General features: G+C 47.0%; 4 protein-coding genes across 4 annotated transcripts; 2 read left to right on the top strand and 2 right to left on the bottom strand.

Moving 5' to 3' along the window:
• Window positions 1-3,691: 3,691 nt before the first annotated feature.
• F5Y00DRAFT_177073 (uncharacterized protein) lies at window positions 3,692-4,865 on the bottom strand. The gene is made up of 2 exons (XM_048004943.1): window positions 3,985-4,865; window positions 3,692-3,926 (listed from the first exon to the last, which is right to left on the bottom strand). The coding sequence occupies exons 1-2, from the start codon at window positions 4,633-4,635 to the stop codon at window positions 3,783-3,785; spliced, it is 795 nt and encodes a 264-aa protein (XP_047868562.1). The 5' UTR covers window positions 4,636-4,865; the 3' UTR covers window positions 3,692-3,782.
• A 395-nt stretch (window positions 4,866-5,260) lies between these two features.
• Window positions 5,261-7,947, top strand: F5Y00DRAFT_227194 (hexokinase-7). The gene is made up of 3 exons (XM_048006447.1): window positions 5,261-6,196; window positions 6,304-6,321; window positions 6,381-7,947. The coding sequence occupies exons 1-3, from the start codon at window positions 5,994-5,996 to the stop codon at window positions 7,762-7,764; spliced, it is 1,605 nt and encodes a 534-aa protein (XP_047868561.1). The 5' UTR covers window positions 5,261-5,993; the 3' UTR covers window positions 7,765-7,947.
• A 1,681-nt stretch (window positions 7,948-9,628) lies between these two features.
• On the top strand, window positions 9,629-11,811 carry F5Y00DRAFT_227174 (MFS general substrate transporter). Its single transcript, XM_048006446.1, has 5 exons — window positions 9,629-10,056; window positions 10,150-10,432; window positions 10,495-10,519; window positions 10,596-10,782; window positions 10,983-11,811. The coding sequence occupies exons 1-5, from the start codon at window positions 9,755-9,757 to the stop codon at window positions 11,641-11,643; spliced, it is 1,458 nt and encodes a 485-aa protein (XP_047868560.1). The 5' UTR covers window positions 9,629-9,754; the 3' UTR covers window positions 11,644-11,811.
• Window positions 11,812-14,616, bottom strand: F5Y00DRAFT_227172 (pre-mRNA splicing factor component-domain-containing protein). Its single transcript, XM_048006445.1, has 2 exons — window positions 12,473-14,616; window positions 11,812-12,398 (listed from the first exon to the last, which is right to left on the bottom strand). Exons 1-2 carry the CDS (start codon window positions 14,483-14,485, stop codon window positions 12,069-12,071), a joined length of 2,343 nt encoding a protein of 780 aa, XP_047868559.1. The 5' UTR covers window positions 14,486-14,616; the 3' UTR covers window positions 11,812-12,068.
• Between the last annotated feature and the right edge of the window lie 661 nt (window positions 14,617-15,277).

The raw sequence follows: 15,277 nt of genomic DNA, 5'->3' as shown, positions 1-15,277 counted from the left end.
TTAGGGCAAATCACAGGGAGGAGATGTGTTTAGAAGCGTGGAGTTTGAAGGAGGCGGTCGGATAGTTGCGTAGGTACACGTACGAGCCCAATTAGAGAAGAGATTTGATTCAAACTCATCGGGCCCCTTGTCTTAGACCCAGACTAGACGAATTGTGGTCACTAAGTGCATAATGCAGAATGCAGACGCATTGAGTATCATGGACGGTGACATGTCTACTGCATGGTAACGGGTATGCTGTGAAACGTGCCACAGCATTAACGGCCATCCACATCGTCGACGAAGAATACTACCTTAAGTACACATTCCTAAGTACACATTAAATGAGAACGTGCTACCTCTAACTTATCCCCCAGTGAAGACATACACGTGGAATCGATAAGTCATCGGGTACGTTCCATCGGTGGCCCACCTACCATGCCGATATATTGGTTCTGGCCATTGACGCGATGCTCTGCCGTGCTCAGGGGGCTGCCGAGTGCTTATTTTGCCGCGGAGCATACCTAGGTAAACCTCGGTATTATCTACCTTCCTCCTACGGCTGCTGTTTGAGACACGGTATCATGGGATAAGGCAGTTGAAATAAATGCAGCCTGTGGTGTCATGCTCACCACCATGTTCGCCATTCCTTATCTCTGATGAAAGAGAGGATCAGGAGGTACCTAATCTAACGCAGGTACGGCTAGAGTTCTAGAACCACGAAGCCTATGTAGGTAGGTAGGTATTAGTTAATATTCCATATCTAGTAGTGAAGTAGGGTTAAGTCCCAACTCAAGTAAACTTTTTGTTACAAAGAGACGGTTTGCATAATCGTCTCGGTTTATTATGTTTCAACCACTTCGTGAATTATACCTAACTTACCAAAAACAAAAACTCCCGGAAGTCCTTATAAAACACGGTTTAAAGTATATCATAATAATGCTATCATTTATGATAAATATTAAAATTACTTAGTGGGATGTCTGACATCGTATGTAGTTCAGGGGAAGTTAAACTCGCCGGTACTGCCGCGAGTAATACCTACCTATATAAGCTCTATCTACAACATACTCTTTCACATACGACCATAGAATCTGGAGAACTTGGGATCCCGTCCGCTCTCCCCGAAATAAGCCAGATATCGCTGGATTAGTAGTTGGGTCGGTGACGACCAGCGAATCCCCGGTGTTGTATGTTTCCCTTTTTCCTTCTTTGCCCAAATTTTTTTATTCCCCGGTACCTGAATAACGGCCCTATCTAGACAGCCAGGGTGTTATGCTAATTTCTTTTTTTGGGCTACAGTATACCGTTCCCGTTAAGTTCTATTTAATAACATTAGGCGCTGTTTTAACTTGAACGAAACATCGTCTAAACTAGCGCCTTTGGAACGAAGACCCTCCTATTCAATAAGCGCCGCCTAGTGAAGCCTCCACGTGTCGCTAGTATCTAGTATACTGGACTTGGATAGTTACCATTAAATCTCTTGGAATGGCTTACGGCATTCTGGCGACTTTTTTAAGCTCGTACTCCGTTAGATAATAAATACTTCGACTTACAGTATAAGAGACCCTTGCGGGGCTAATGACAGATACTGTAGCTTCTACTTCATTCATATATCTAAATAGTATTATCGAAACCGTCCATTTAAGGCTATATAATAGCTCATATTATGTAGGTACCCGGGGATTTATAGTAACCCATAGGCCGGATAGACATATTATAGTTCATTGCCTCTTTTACCGATGTATGTTTTCTTAATTTGACCCGCCATGTTGGTAGTTAAATCGTTGATGGCGAGTAAGTCTCAGCTATCTTCACTACATACGTCTCAACATCACATAAAATGGCATGAAGCTTGGATCTATCCGGTGCTTTATCTTAGTTTTACTTAGACTAGTTAATTAATTTTACTGTGAAATAACCCCTAATATCGATATAGTGAAATATAAATAGCTCGAGTGTAGCATGGGGGTAAGGTCTTTAAGGGGTGATCTTCCCCTTTCTCTTTTAATAAATAACCTACAACATTGCGTGTAAACATTTTGGTTTTTTGAATTTCCCGCTTCCCCTTTTTTCCTCCTCTAGTAGTCTTGCCTCAGCTACCTCTCTGACAGCTTGGAAATTTGGATATGAAATGCCGTGGTATCCATAATACGACCGGATAACAAGGGGGTTAGCGAGCAAACAACGGAAAAGCTGCGGCTGTGTCGGTTAGGACGGCATTGCGAAGGGTTTGATATCTTTTGCTATTCGTTATTAGAAATTGATGGTTCCGTAAGTCTTTAAATTTTTTTTTTTTTTTAAATTCCCATCACTACCTCTTCGACTTTATTAATCCTGTGTGGGATTTGGCATAATGAGGTTGTATTCCATAAGGTACCTAAGGTAAGTGGCTAAACGTATGATACTTTGGTACTTAGGTACCTGATATAGATGAGATATCCATTTAGACCTTACCCCCGGATACGTACATGTACCCTAGGCAGGGTTCCATGTACGACCCGCGGGGTTGGATTTAGTTATCCGCAACGGCCCGTTCACCGAGTGGCTGGATAGGTACACCGACTGAGGGGTAGCTCCGATAAGGCGTGGCCGATACGAGATAAAAACGGCGGTATTAAAAGTGGACTTCAAATGTTCGTTCATATGCAAAGTATCCAACTCATACGTGTAACATTTCCTATTTCCTACGTAAACTCCATAAACGTGTGCAAGGATGACGACTGAAGAAAGTAAACGTCGCGTTGAAGCGCTAATTCCCAAGTTCCAATCTGAGCGCGTGATTAATCAAGGTGCGTCATGATTGTAATTGAATCCTATTCTCAACAATGCTACCCAAAATGACATCCTCCATATGTGCATTCTCTAGGCCTATAAAAAGGTATGTAGGGTATATAATATAAGAACTAACAGAGCGTAAAAAGGTGAAGCAGGACGGCACATCACGCTATATGGACAAGTCGACTCGCAACCTGCGCTTCTCATACTAGAACGCGCTCCTATTCCCGATGCTGAAGAGTATCTGTCCATTTTGCCTACCAATCTACGCAGCATCACAAACCTAGGCAATAATGATATATATTCGTGGTTCCTAGCCTCGGGAGGACCCATCCTTAAAGAAAATGAGAACGACAAGTTTGCCGACTTCAAGATATCCCTGATATGCCCCTGCACAGACAAGCATATCCAGAAACACAGCAAGCAAGGATACCGTTTCGTGACAGAGACACCTGAGATCTACCGCGACAAGGTGCGGCCGTTTATGCAGATAAATCGAGAAGAGGGCCGATTGAATTGGGTATTCAACATCATCGAAGGGAGGAAAGAAGTCGAAGACGTCATTTATAGAACACCGCTGGGCCAGGATGGGGACGAAGGGTTCTTGATGCTACCGAATTTGCACTGGGACCGAAAGACAATCGAAGCCTTGCACCTTCTGGGTATAGTTGAACGACGAGATATCTGGAGCCTGAGGGACCTTAAGAAAAAACACATCTCTTGGCTGAAACATATGAAAGCCAAGCTGATAGACGCCACAGTGAAGACATATCCGCAGATCGACACGGATCAACTGAAACTGTTTGTTCATTACCAACCAACTTATTATCATTTCCATATCCATGTTGTGCACGTTATGCTGGAGGCAACTTCTACTCAGTCGGTCGGAAAAGCGATTGGGTTGGATAGTATCATCGAACAACTCGAGTCCATGTCAGGAGATGAAGAGGCTGGGATGGACAGTATCTCGATAGGCTACACGTTGGGTGAGGCATCGGATCTGTGGATTGAAATTTATGAGCCGCTTAAGAATTCCGGTAAAGCTTCTCAACCGCAATGACAAGGTCATTAACACCCGGCCCGCTAGCACAGTCGGTCCATTCCCCACCATCTCGAATGCAATATACTTCGTCGTTGAGTCGAACGGTGCAGCTCTTTGTGACACCCGCCTAAGTTATCAGTCAGCTAATATTACTCTTACTCCCAATAATACTACGTAGAACGTACGTCAGCACTCCTCTGGACACTTTCTCTTAACATAGCCATTCCAACAGCTCCGTCATCCCTTGCGGCGCAGTCGTTCAATTTCTCAAAGTCAATAGCGTGCTCCAGCGCACAGTCTTCAACCAGTTCCCGTTGCGGGATCACCTTATAATCCCTCGTCAAGCACATGGTGAAACCGAGATAAATCTTGGGGTCCGGATACAGATGATGCGCGCAGAGTTCGATAATATTGCCCATGCACTCGGTGGGGCCGTGTTTACAGTCGACACCGTCATTTTCGGTCGGCGTTCCAATGTACGACAATGTAAAGTTGACTTTCTCGTTTATGCGCATCATGGCGGGCAGTACCAAGTCTCTAAGACAATCCCTAGCATCGGGGCATTTGCTCATTATGTGCGCCTCTAGAGGGACGAGCTCTGAATCTGTCGACACCGAAACGCTTGAGGATGGCGTCGATGATTGCTGTCGAGAGGGTTCCGGGACGAACATAGCAGCGTATCCGGATACGGCATGGTTGTAACATACCACGTAAAGCGCGTAGAGAGATGCGACGATGAGGGTCATTGCAAGGATCGGTCGGCGTTGACGTCGACAGTGGTTTCGCGTCGCCGGCTTCTCCTCCATTATCGGAAGACTACCCATCTTGGCAGCCATATTCTCTAATCTGGACTATTAATTTTTCTGAAGACTGATAAACAACGTGATTATTAAAATGCTCAACGATGCACCTCGTATAAAAATAGAGAGCAAAAGATAAAAAGCTAAATTGCTATTATTGGATGGCAAATGGCGAAATCAAGTCACGATGGCTTAGGAAGGGATGTAAGTTATTAATCGTGACCAACGTTAGGCACGGGATTGAATTCAAGAGGTGACATAGGGGCTTTCCCGAAGAGCCTCCTGCAGCGGGTCTTATGTAACGGGGTGGACCAGTACATAGGTAGGTAGGTACCTGGAGCTATCGCTTGAAATTGGACCGAGCCGGTTAGTCAGGCGCCGGTTGGTTTTGCTATCTGCTAGTGTACAATACAGATCTGGACCTGCCTTAACCTCAGTTAATCTAGCCTCCGGTAGCAGCGATTAGAATTTGTACTATGTAGCACTTTGCAGCAGCGCGAACCTTACATAATAGGTACCTACATTACGAATTGTACGAAGTACATACATATGTACATATCCCCTGGCTAGGTCCCCTAGTTCAAGTAAACCCTGGCAGTCCCTTCTAGTAGATCTGCTATTACGAGTTTTGACTGGACCATGAGACCTTGGAATTCTGACCCTTTCAACCCACACATCACCATTCGGAATCTAGTCAGGGTTGGATAACGCCGTTCAACGTTACCATTGACTTACCTATTCCACCCAGTTTGTCCGATCTGTCTTAGAAGCGATTGCCTGATGTTTCGATATTATTACATTCACCTAAAATTATCATGCTACACGCACGTTCGCGCATATTTTACGCGTGTTTTCGCCGTCCCTTACCTGCATAAGTCGATACAAGTCGATACATTCAGATGTCCTACCCACTACAGTCCACCAGTCCACTAACCTACAGCGGTACCCAATGAACATCCCTGTAACTGTAACGTTTCTACGTTTCTAGAAATCTACAGCCGCTGATTCGGCACTTCGTTCTGACTCTTACCCTCTTGGAATCAAGTCACTTGAAACTGCCTACGCAGCTACGAACATGATGAACATATATACAGACACCAGTACCATAGGGTAGTCTCGATTCGAAGCTGATTTTCGCAAACTTTCCTTCAAACAAATCTTGAAATATAGGTACCTACCTAATTCTATCCTTTATCCTCTATTAGAGAGCATACGTACCTCCTTCTTTTAGTATCTGTGCTCCGTCCAAAATCGTCTAAATATACCCCATCTCATTCTCACGATCACGACTTGTCAACTTATCGTAGATATGACCTCGACGTCATCACGAAGTCGTCCTACTACCTGACTAACACATTATCGCGTTTTATACCCAACGACACAGAAATTAGATAATGGGCATGCCAATCGCAACTATGAAATCCAGCGTTCAAGACTTTCTTGAGCCCCTCTCCGTTGATGAGGCAAAGGCGCATGCATTATCACTTGAGTTCTACCGAACATTTCAGAACCTATCTGCCAATTCGTTAAACCAATTCCTCCCGACCCCGATATCTGAGTCAATATTACGGCCCACCGCAGGTAGAGAAAAGGGACGGTATGTTACCATATAATTTCCCCACCAATGCTATAGTTGAACGTTCACATGAACTTCGCCTTTAAAGTTTCACTTACTTTCGATCAGTAGGCTAATTTATAGTACAGATATTTAGCTATTGATATGTACGCATCCTGCCAATATAACCTATATACAGCCGGTATCTTGAATTAACAGCTAGCAGTGGTGGTACTAACTTAAGGGTTGGCTTTATTGAGCTACTCGGGAACGAAAAGGTCGTCAATGGTGGTAGTACCAATGGAGACTTGGAGACTTCAAACGGAGAACCGACGTCCAACATTCGTCGATTACTTGAGAAATCCTGGCCGATCTCAGATGTACTTAAAAATGAGAATGCCGATTCGCTGTTCAGATGGATCGGGGCTTGCATTGCAAGAGTTGTACGAGAAGGCTGTCGGGAATTTAACCTGCCTCGCGACCAGGAACTTCCTATGGGGGTTACGTTCAGTTTTCCAATGGTACAGGAGACCTTAGCGGATGCAACACTGATGGCAATGGGAAAAGGATTCGCTATCACCTCTAGGCTACACCTTGGGACTCATTTAGTGAATGGGTATGAGATGTCCAAAACTCCAGACTTGCCTCCTATCAGAGTCGCAGCCATCCTAAACGACTCGGTTGCGACATTGGTCTCCTTCATATACCAATCTAAAGAAGATGAAACTCACAAGGCGGCAATGGGACTTATCTGCGGCACTGGTAGCAACGCGACGATACCTCTTAAGAGGAGCACTCTTCACAAGGACAAGCAACCCGGGAAAGTCAAAGTCCTGGATGAAAGTTCAAGCGATGACATGAAAATCGCTGTTAATACCGAATGGAGTATTAACGGAACAGCACCAGCCCTACGAAAGTTTGACCTGATCAGCCAATGGGATACTCAGCTCGACTCTGAAGGCGAGGCGCCTGGGTTTCAACCCCTTGAATACATGACGGCGGGACGATACCTGGGCGAGCTTGGGCGACTAATGTTACTAGACTACCTCGAGAACCACCTAGATATCCCTTCGGATGCTTTGCCTTCGGGGCTTTTAACACGCTTTGGCCTTACAACTACCTTTCTTAGTCATTTCCGCCCTCCAGTTGCGGAAATACTAATGGAGAAGCTGGAGGCCGAGTTTCCGGAATCGACTGCTAAGGCACCTTTCCGGTGGACGGAAGAAATCGCGGATGTTTTACATAGGATAGCTAAGGCTATTGAAGTCAGGGCGGCCGCTATTATTGCGGCGGCCATAATTGGATTGCTCGCTTGTGCGGGAGATATTCCTATTCGAAATTCACTCCAAGATAAGACCAACAACCACACCGTTAAAACGAAGCAACAATCTAAAGTAGAGTTGATTGTCGGATACACGGGTGGGTGCATCGTCCATTTTCAGGATTACTTAGCAGATTGCCAAAAGTTTCTCGACTCGATAATCCAAGCCGAGTTTGGAGACGCTGCTCCCGTAAGGGTCGTCATGAGCCCTTGTCACGACGGGGGAATCACTGGGGCAGGTGTATTATGTGGTGCCTCTGAAGCGAAGTCCAAGGACGTTGACGTCTAGGATTTTCACATGATAATATAGACTAGGGATGTTCCGGAGTTTGGAGAGGCATACGTTCACACTACCATGGAAAGGAACATGATCATGAGTGCTGCATATCATAGTAGCAGCACATGTATACTCTTATGATAACTAGACAATCGGATGACGCTAGAAATGATATTACTCATATTTACGTTTTAATAAGGCCCGTTTTTGAGCACGCAATACGGCTTAGTGCCTTGGATATCGCCCAAGTGGGCATAGTTGGAGAGAAGATAATTTAACTCGCAATACATATGTACACCAATCTCATTTTTTTCCTTTTTTTTTTTTTAAAAAAAAAAAAAAAAAAAAAAAAAAAAAAAAAACTAGCAGAGTCTAACAATGGCGTATAGCGGTATACGGACCTTTTAACTTTACCTAGGGAATATTAAGCCGTTAAGCACGGTCGTATATTATGAAGCAACGTTAGCGTTACTAATATTTACACATCTCGCGACTGGCTACCTACCTAGTAGGTATACGTAAACGGTATACATAAACTTCACCTCGGGGTCTGACCGAACAATAGTCACGCGGGCGGATAGTTCTGGGGAAACGCTGGAAGACCGAGGATCGGGCACTCCACGGTTCCCCGCATATTTCGGAAACGATCTGCTGCCTCATATGGAACCCACCGTTCACCAAGTCCGTCCACCAGTCTGACCAGTCCACCTTGTACGCGTATGTGCAGTGTAGGTAGCAACCCGCATGTACCACGGTTGGCTTCTATAAGGGGCACCTATCCTACCATACAGTGTTTATAACATACATATCTTCAACATCCATCTAACTATATAGTTCCACCTGCAATGGGGGCTTTTTTTTTCTTATTTTCTTTTCCCTCACCGACTCGTCTGTTCTCTTTGTTTTAAAATTGTCGACTTTTTACTTATAAATGATACTTTCCTCTCTGGACGTGGGAATATAGGTATATGGTATTAATTGCTCTGAAAATACCTTATTTTCAGCGTTGAGGATACCTAGGTACATACCGGGTTAGGCCACTTATATACTTACTTGTCTAAGCAGGGCCTCATTCTAACGACGTCGGGAGTTGTCAAATCCTAGTTAAATCTCTCTGGTGGGTCGACGAGACCAAAGCTTACTACTAGGTACATATACTCAATTTCGAAGAATATATAGATCCTAGCGACTGGAATAATCCCGAGCTAGGTATTCGCCGTCACGATGGACGACGACGGCGAGGCTCGACCGCACGGAAATGGCTCGGGGCCTATTACGGAGCGGACAGCTCTCTTAGGGGATAGGCATTCCCCAAAACCGAGTCCCATTGCGATTCCTCGCGGGGGCAATGATAAAAACCTCATCGCCGACGACGATGACGGCAGCGAGAATGACCTAGACCCGAATGAGTCGGACTTGCTGGTGGCGCGCAGCTTTACGTCGGGGGCGTCAGGTCTGGCGCCCGAATCGTTCGAGTCAGCCATGCTTCGGGGGCGTCGCCGATCTAGGAGCACCATGCGCCGCCGCCGCCGCCGCGCTTCGGTCGCCCGCAGCTTTGAAACGTCGCTGTCGCCGCGGCCTACGCTGGATGGGCAGCAGCAGCAGCCTGACGATTCGCTGTTGTCGAATGTTGTCAGCGACGATGAGGCCGACCTCGAGGCTGCTGCTGATGGCCAGCGTGCCAGGCTGCTACGGCCGGCGTACTTGATAGACACGGATAAGAAGCGGTTCGGAATTGTGTTTTTGAGTATTATGATGACGCATTTTATTGCGTGTTTCGATGGGACTATTGGTATGTATGAAGAATTTCGTATTATTATTATTATTTATTATTTCGAAAATGGTTTGACTTAAAGCGGCTAATACCTGGTCGATAGTAAGTGGGATAACCCCTATCATTCTGACTCTTAATAGAGAACGTCGAAGTAGATATATACCTATATATATATATATATACAACGGTAGGGTTGCAAAGCTAATTTAATGTGCTTCAATATACTAGATGGCATCCTCACACCCGGTTATCACAAGTTACTTCCGCAGCTCCAATAGCGCTAGCTGGCTGTCGACCGCATTCCTCTTGACGAGCACGGCCTTCCAGCCTGTCATCGGTCGCCTCTCTGATACCATCGGTAGGAAGCCGCCTTATCTAGCTGCTGTGGTCATCTTCGCGCTCTCGACGCTGTGGTGTGCTCTCGCACAGAGCATGACGAGCTTCATCCTTGCGCGGGCTGCTTGCGGGCTCGGCGCCGGAGGTGTGCTGGGGATGGGGAGCATTATTATAAGCGATCTGGTGCCTATCGAGTACGTGCCCCTTATTCTTGCTTCTTGCTTCAAAGGCGGATTAGAGATGAAAAACGGCCATCGTGAGTAGATCAATGCTGACTAGAACGAAAGACGCCGAGGTTCATATCAGAGCTATATCAACATTGTTTATGGGTTAGCTTCGGCCTTGGGAGCGGCCTTGGGCGGACTCATGGCAGACAGCCTCGGCTGGCGCTGGGAGTTCGGCATCCAGGTCTTTCCCATTATTCTATGCTTCGTGGTGGCTTCATACGGCATCCCCGGTGATCTCGGCCTGCAGGATAAACACCAGACTTTTAAGGAGGGCATGAAGACGTTCGATTTCAAAGGCTCTATCCTGCTAACTACGTCTACTACATTTTTGATCTTGGGAATAGTAAGTAATGGTCCGTAACTAGGTATTAGTATAAGTTGTATCTGCTAACTGCGATGGTGTAGAATCTCGGAGGCAATGTCTTGCCTTGTAAGTAATAATAATACGCTTTCCCTGATGAGAAAGGGGGGCTTATTATGGCAGTATAGACTAACACAAGAATAAGGGTCGCATCCATTCATAATCGCTTCGCTCGTTGTCTTTATCATCTGCTTTCCGGCATGTCTATACGTCGAGTCACAGCACGAACGACCAATCATGCCTTTAATCCTCTTGCATAAATCCCCAAGGGCTAACATCATCTTCTCCAACTTCATCGCCTCCTTCCTACTAAACGCCATCTTATTCAACACGTGAGTCCCCTCCCTCCCTCCCATGACCCCATACTCGTTTTGCATTTAACCAAACACACGCCTCAAAACCTTCACCATAAGAAATTATGATATCAAGAGTACAACCAACCCACATCGACCTAAACAGCACAAAGGGGAAAAGGGGAGACAGAAAAAAAAGAAAAGAGGTGTAAAAGATCTAATAAGAAACAAACTCGCAGCCCGCTCTTCTTCCAAGCCGTCCTCCTCACCAGCGCCACCACATCCGGGCTCTACCTCGTCGTCCCCGTCGCCACGGCCAGCACCACCGGCACGCTCACCGGCTTCCTAATCTCGTACACCCGACGCCTCAAGTGGCCCCTAACCCTCGGCACAACCCTCTACCTGATCGGCACCGCGCTGCTAGCCACCATGCGCCGCGGCTGGCCCACCTACGCCTACCTCCTGTGCCTGGTGCCCTCGTCCGCGGCCCAGGGGTTCCAGTTCCCGGGCACCTTTCTCGCCGTGCTAGCCGCCTCGGAGCACCGCGAGCAAGCCGTCGTCACGTCCACGCTCGTCCTCTGGCGCGCCCTCGGCAGCGTCCTCGGCGTCGCCTTTTCCTCCCTCGTCCTCCAGAACGCGCTGGTGCGGTACCTGGCGGCGTTGGTGGTGGTGCCGCCCGAGGAGGGCCTGGGCCAGGAGTGGAAAGACGCGCTGATAGAGAAGGTCCGCGAGAGCGTCGAGGCTGTTGCCGCGCTGCCGCCGGGCCCGGTGCGCGACCAGGTCGTTGCTAGTTACGAGGCGTCCATCCGACTTACCTTCCTGTTTCTCGTGGGATTCGCTGCCGTTAGCGCTTTGTTGGTTTTGCCTGTGAAGCTACCGAGGCTTGCGGCAAGGAAGTAGAATATTATATTATTTGGGCACCTAACCTATCTGTAAGTGATCGTTATTGCTAGGATTCTTGTTGTTATAGCTGTTGTATTAAATAATAAATTAATTAAAAAAGGGAAGGGGAAAAAAAAAGGAAGGAAAGGGGGAATATAGCAATTCAGGACCTCATTTCTAAGCGCTTAATTCATTTACATAGTGTTCTGTGTTCTGCGTGCTCAATTGCTCTCGAACCCCTTTCATAGGTTGAAACGGGGTTTAATCTAGGTTACAATAGTCGGTTTAGGTATCCTTTGCTAAATAAAAGCTGTACCATCAAATGTGACCCTTTCTCTCTCTCGACGCTTCTACTATCCTACAGTCGGTAGTGGTAGTACGTAACTATGCGTGAAATAATGTACAATCTATGCAATCGAACCAAGCCAGTTCCCACGGTAAAATTAGTGGTAACCATTGACGCCGTCCACTAAAGCGTCGAGCTCCTCCTTGGTCTGGCGGTACGCTTCCTGCGCCTCACGCTCCCTGCGGCTGACATAGCCGACTTCCTCCCTCAAGGCCTCTAATCGACTCCTGGCAGCGATCTCCTCCGACACAGCCAGCGTTCTGAACGCGCTGAGAGCAAAATTCGCCTTTTCGAAGGCTTCGTATGCCTCGCCCATCTTCGAGCGGAGCGTCTTAGCTCGCTGCTGATACCCGCCTAGATGGAGTGTAAGCTTCTTCTCAAGTTTTGCGCACTTCTCCACGGTTTCCATCGTAGAGTCCTGCACCGCCTATAGAGAAAATATTAGTACGAGTTACCAAAGATATATGCATAAAAGATTTAGGACCACGTTGTTCTACTCACATCGAAAGCGGCCTTCATCGCTGCTACCTGCTCTTCCTCGTCATCATCTTCGTAGCAGCCCAACCCAAGAAGAAGAGCGTTGCTGCCCTCTCGCTCCCAACTTGCCTGGATCTCCTCGGGTTTAGGCTTATTATTAACCTCCATAAGGATCTTTAGTCGCGCCTCAGCCAGCGAGGCGTCATCGATCTGCTGTATTTGGGTAGGGCCAACACTAGATTTAACACCTCGTACCGGAAACTTCACTGCATCATTCGCGATAAGTAAAGCAGCCTCTTTAGCAATTTGAGCCTCGATGGGATCTGAAATCGAGGATGCCTGTTGGATAAGGGCTTCGAAGTTAACTGATTCCGGTCGTGGCAGTTGTTTTTGTATCACTTGAGTTCGTCTCTTCCTCTCTAGTTGCTCCTGGGCTTCCCTAATAGCACGCTCCCGTTGATCCCGCACTGCGGCATCCTCTTCGGTTTCATCCATCATCATAACTTCTCGTTGGTCCTCTGGTATTTCAAGTTCCCATTCTGTTTCTTTCGGTTTGGGTAAGGAAGCGAGACCATGCTTGAGTTGATGCTTCATTGATAAGTCTCGGAGTCGCATATCATTAGTTGATCCCCCTACCAGGGACATATCCCCATCACCAGCGTTCAGCGCGAAGCTATCCCTAGGGGTCCGCAGCGGTGTTTGGCCAGGCCTTCGAGGTGTAGCACCGACTTCATTTATGCCGGTACGTAGAGGCGTAGCTAAGGGATTTGGTGTCGACATTACTTGCTTTCGAGGAGTGGCACCTTCGAAGCCCGTCGAACCGGCCCCCTCTTGAAGATCAATATTCTCCCCCCCTAACAATGCCGACTGGTTCTCTGTAAGCGCCCGAATATTCCTTATTTCGTTGGCGACCCGATCTTCCTGCGGAGGAGCCATAGGTGTTCGAATCGGCGTTTGCGAGTTTAGGGTAGAGTAAGTGTTTACTAGTCCCCTAGTCGCGTCGTTCTCGCTGGCTTGAGCAAGCAGGTTTGCTCGCTCGCCCATCATACCCATCTTGACTATATCCTCAAGCTCGCCATCGCTAACTTGGGGAGATGGAAGAACGAGCGCTCGTCTCTTGCTGCTTTGTTCTGCCTCCCGAATCTTTTGCATTTGACCGGCCTTCAAGGCAGCCTGCATGGAGGCTGAAGGGGCATCCTTATCATTCTTCCGTCTCTTCCTTTCGGCCTCATCATCCTGTTCACCTTTACGCTTGTTCGCAAGCTGCTGCTTCCGAGGGTCGAAAGCGGCTCGTTGCTTCTCGTTTCGTGTTTGTTCATCTGCAGTATCATAAAAACCTGGAGCGGGTGCTTTTTCGAATGGGATGTCGGCATTGTAGTCCATCTGCCCCTTCTTGCGGGTTACCACCTTGATGTTGATGCCAGCGGTCTTGAGTTCCCGGCGTTTCTGTAGAGCAGCAAGCCGACGCGACTCCTCTTGTTGACGCTCTCGAGCCTTTCGCTTTGCCTTCTTTCCTTGCGTGTTAGCCAAGCGAGCACGCGCCTCGCTTAACATCTCCTTTTCATCCTCGTCGAGATCGATGGTGTCAGGTTTCGCGGGTTTGCTCTCGGGATCTGGATCGACCTCGCCTGGTCGTAGTCTTCGTACGTCGTCGGCTGTGGGTGCTTGGGTCTCGCCGCCTTCAGGGCCGGTTAGGCCAAGGCTCGAAGATTCTCGTTGTTCGGCTTCATCGAGGAGTTTCTGGTAACGTTCCAAACACTGGTTTGCAGTGCGGCCAACGATAGGAGCGATTGTCCGCCATTGAGTTGGCATCAACTTGGCCAAATGAAGCAATCTCTCATCCTCTTCCTTGCTCCATTCTATCTTTTTGATGCTGGGATCGAGCCATTCGTTCCATCTGGCTTTGCATTGTTTAGGCGTCTTTCGCGGTAGCAATGACGAGACACGCGCCCATTGATTTAGACCATATTTGGAAACAGAAACTTTGAGAATTTCATCCTCGATATTAGTCCACACTCCTCCCTTAACAACCGGCATCCTGATTATATTCGCGTTCAGTATCGCGACTTTAGGTAGGAGGTGGGAGGTGGTTGAAGGTTGCGACTATAGACGTTAGGTAGTAGATGCTTTGAAGTAGCCAGCCTCGTTAGAAATTCCTTGTTGCGAAGGCGACGGATGATAAAAAGCCTTGGCGCGAAGCTAAGAGCTGCGATAAAAGCTGCAGGTGAGCAACTAAGGAAGAACCGGCAAAATATCGGGTGGCTTAGCAGCTTAGTAAATGTCTCCACCTTTTACATTTTCATATATCAGCATATACCAAGTATCGCATACATGAATACCCAAGTTTCAATTCTTATTAGTTAACGCATTCTGTATGTAACTTCAACCCCTTTTAATCTCGGGAATAGGTGATCTTGAACCCAGGTTAGGACTAAACATCGATGACGAGATGGTGATATAGAAGTTATTAAAGTCATAACTAGTTATAACTATAAGATATCTAGAACAAAGGATAATATCGGTACGCACAGTCATAGTCATTTCTGTGCTTTATTGAGTCCTCCTAGAGATAGAAGTTGAGTATCTTCGACAATATTTAAATCGTCGTTAAAAGGAATATACCTAATATTTACTGGAGTTGAGAATAGGAAAGTAGCAACAAGCTAGCTGGACCAAATATAGAAAAGACTCTGATATAAATCCAAAGGTTGCCAACCTACTTGCTTATTTGCCGGGATAGTAGCGAATATACAAACCCGTCTCCTCTATACTATATACAATGCATAAACTTGGCTTTCTTATTGATTACTGTTCGCTAGCCAATAAATA

Source organism: Daldinia vernicosa, assembly GCF_022497035.1.
Source record: "Daldinia vernicosa strain CBS 139.73 unplaced genomic scaffold F5Y00scaffold_6, whole genome shotgun sequence".
Lineage (NCBI taxonomy): Eukaryota > Fungi > Ascomycota > Sordariomycetes > Xylariales > Hypoxylaceae > Daldinia > Daldinia vernicosa.
The sequence above is the reverse complement of the archived record's forward strand: the minus strand, read 5'-3'. Positions and strand labels throughout refer to the sequence as shown.

Coding starts and splice junctions, on each gene's coding strand:
- F5Y00DRAFT_227174 (XM_048006446.1), top strand. CDS start 9,755: ATGGCATCCTCACACCCGGTTATCACAAGTTACTTCCGCAGCTCCAAT. Junction 10,057..10,149: donor AGCGATCTGGTGCCTATCGA/GTACGTGCCCCT, acceptor CTAGAACGAAAG/ACGCCGAGGTTCATATCAGA. Junction 10,520..10,595: donor CGGAGGCAATGTCTTGCCTT/GTAAGTAATAAT, acceptor CACAAGAATAAG/GGTCGCATCCATTCATAATC.
- F5Y00DRAFT_227194 (XM_048006447.1), top strand. CDS start 5,994: ATGGGCATGCCAATCGCAACTATGAAATCCAGCGTTCAAGACTTTCTT.
- F5Y00DRAFT_227172 (XM_048006445.1), bottom strand. CDS start 14,485: ATGCCGGTTGTTAAGGGAGGAGTGTGGACTAATATCGAGGATGAAATT. Junction 12,399..12,472: donor CGATGAAGGCCGCTTTCGAT/GTGAGTAGAACA, acceptor TTTTCTCTATAG/GCGGTGCAGGACTCTACGAT.
- F5Y00DRAFT_177073 (XM_048004943.1), bottom strand. CDS start 4,635: ATGGCTGCCAAGATGGGTAGTCTTCCGATAATGGAGGAGAAGCCGGCG. Junction 3,927..3,984: donor GTGTCCAGAGGAGTGCTGAC/GTACGTTCTACG, acceptor CTGATAACTTAG/GCGGGTGTCACAAAGAGCTG.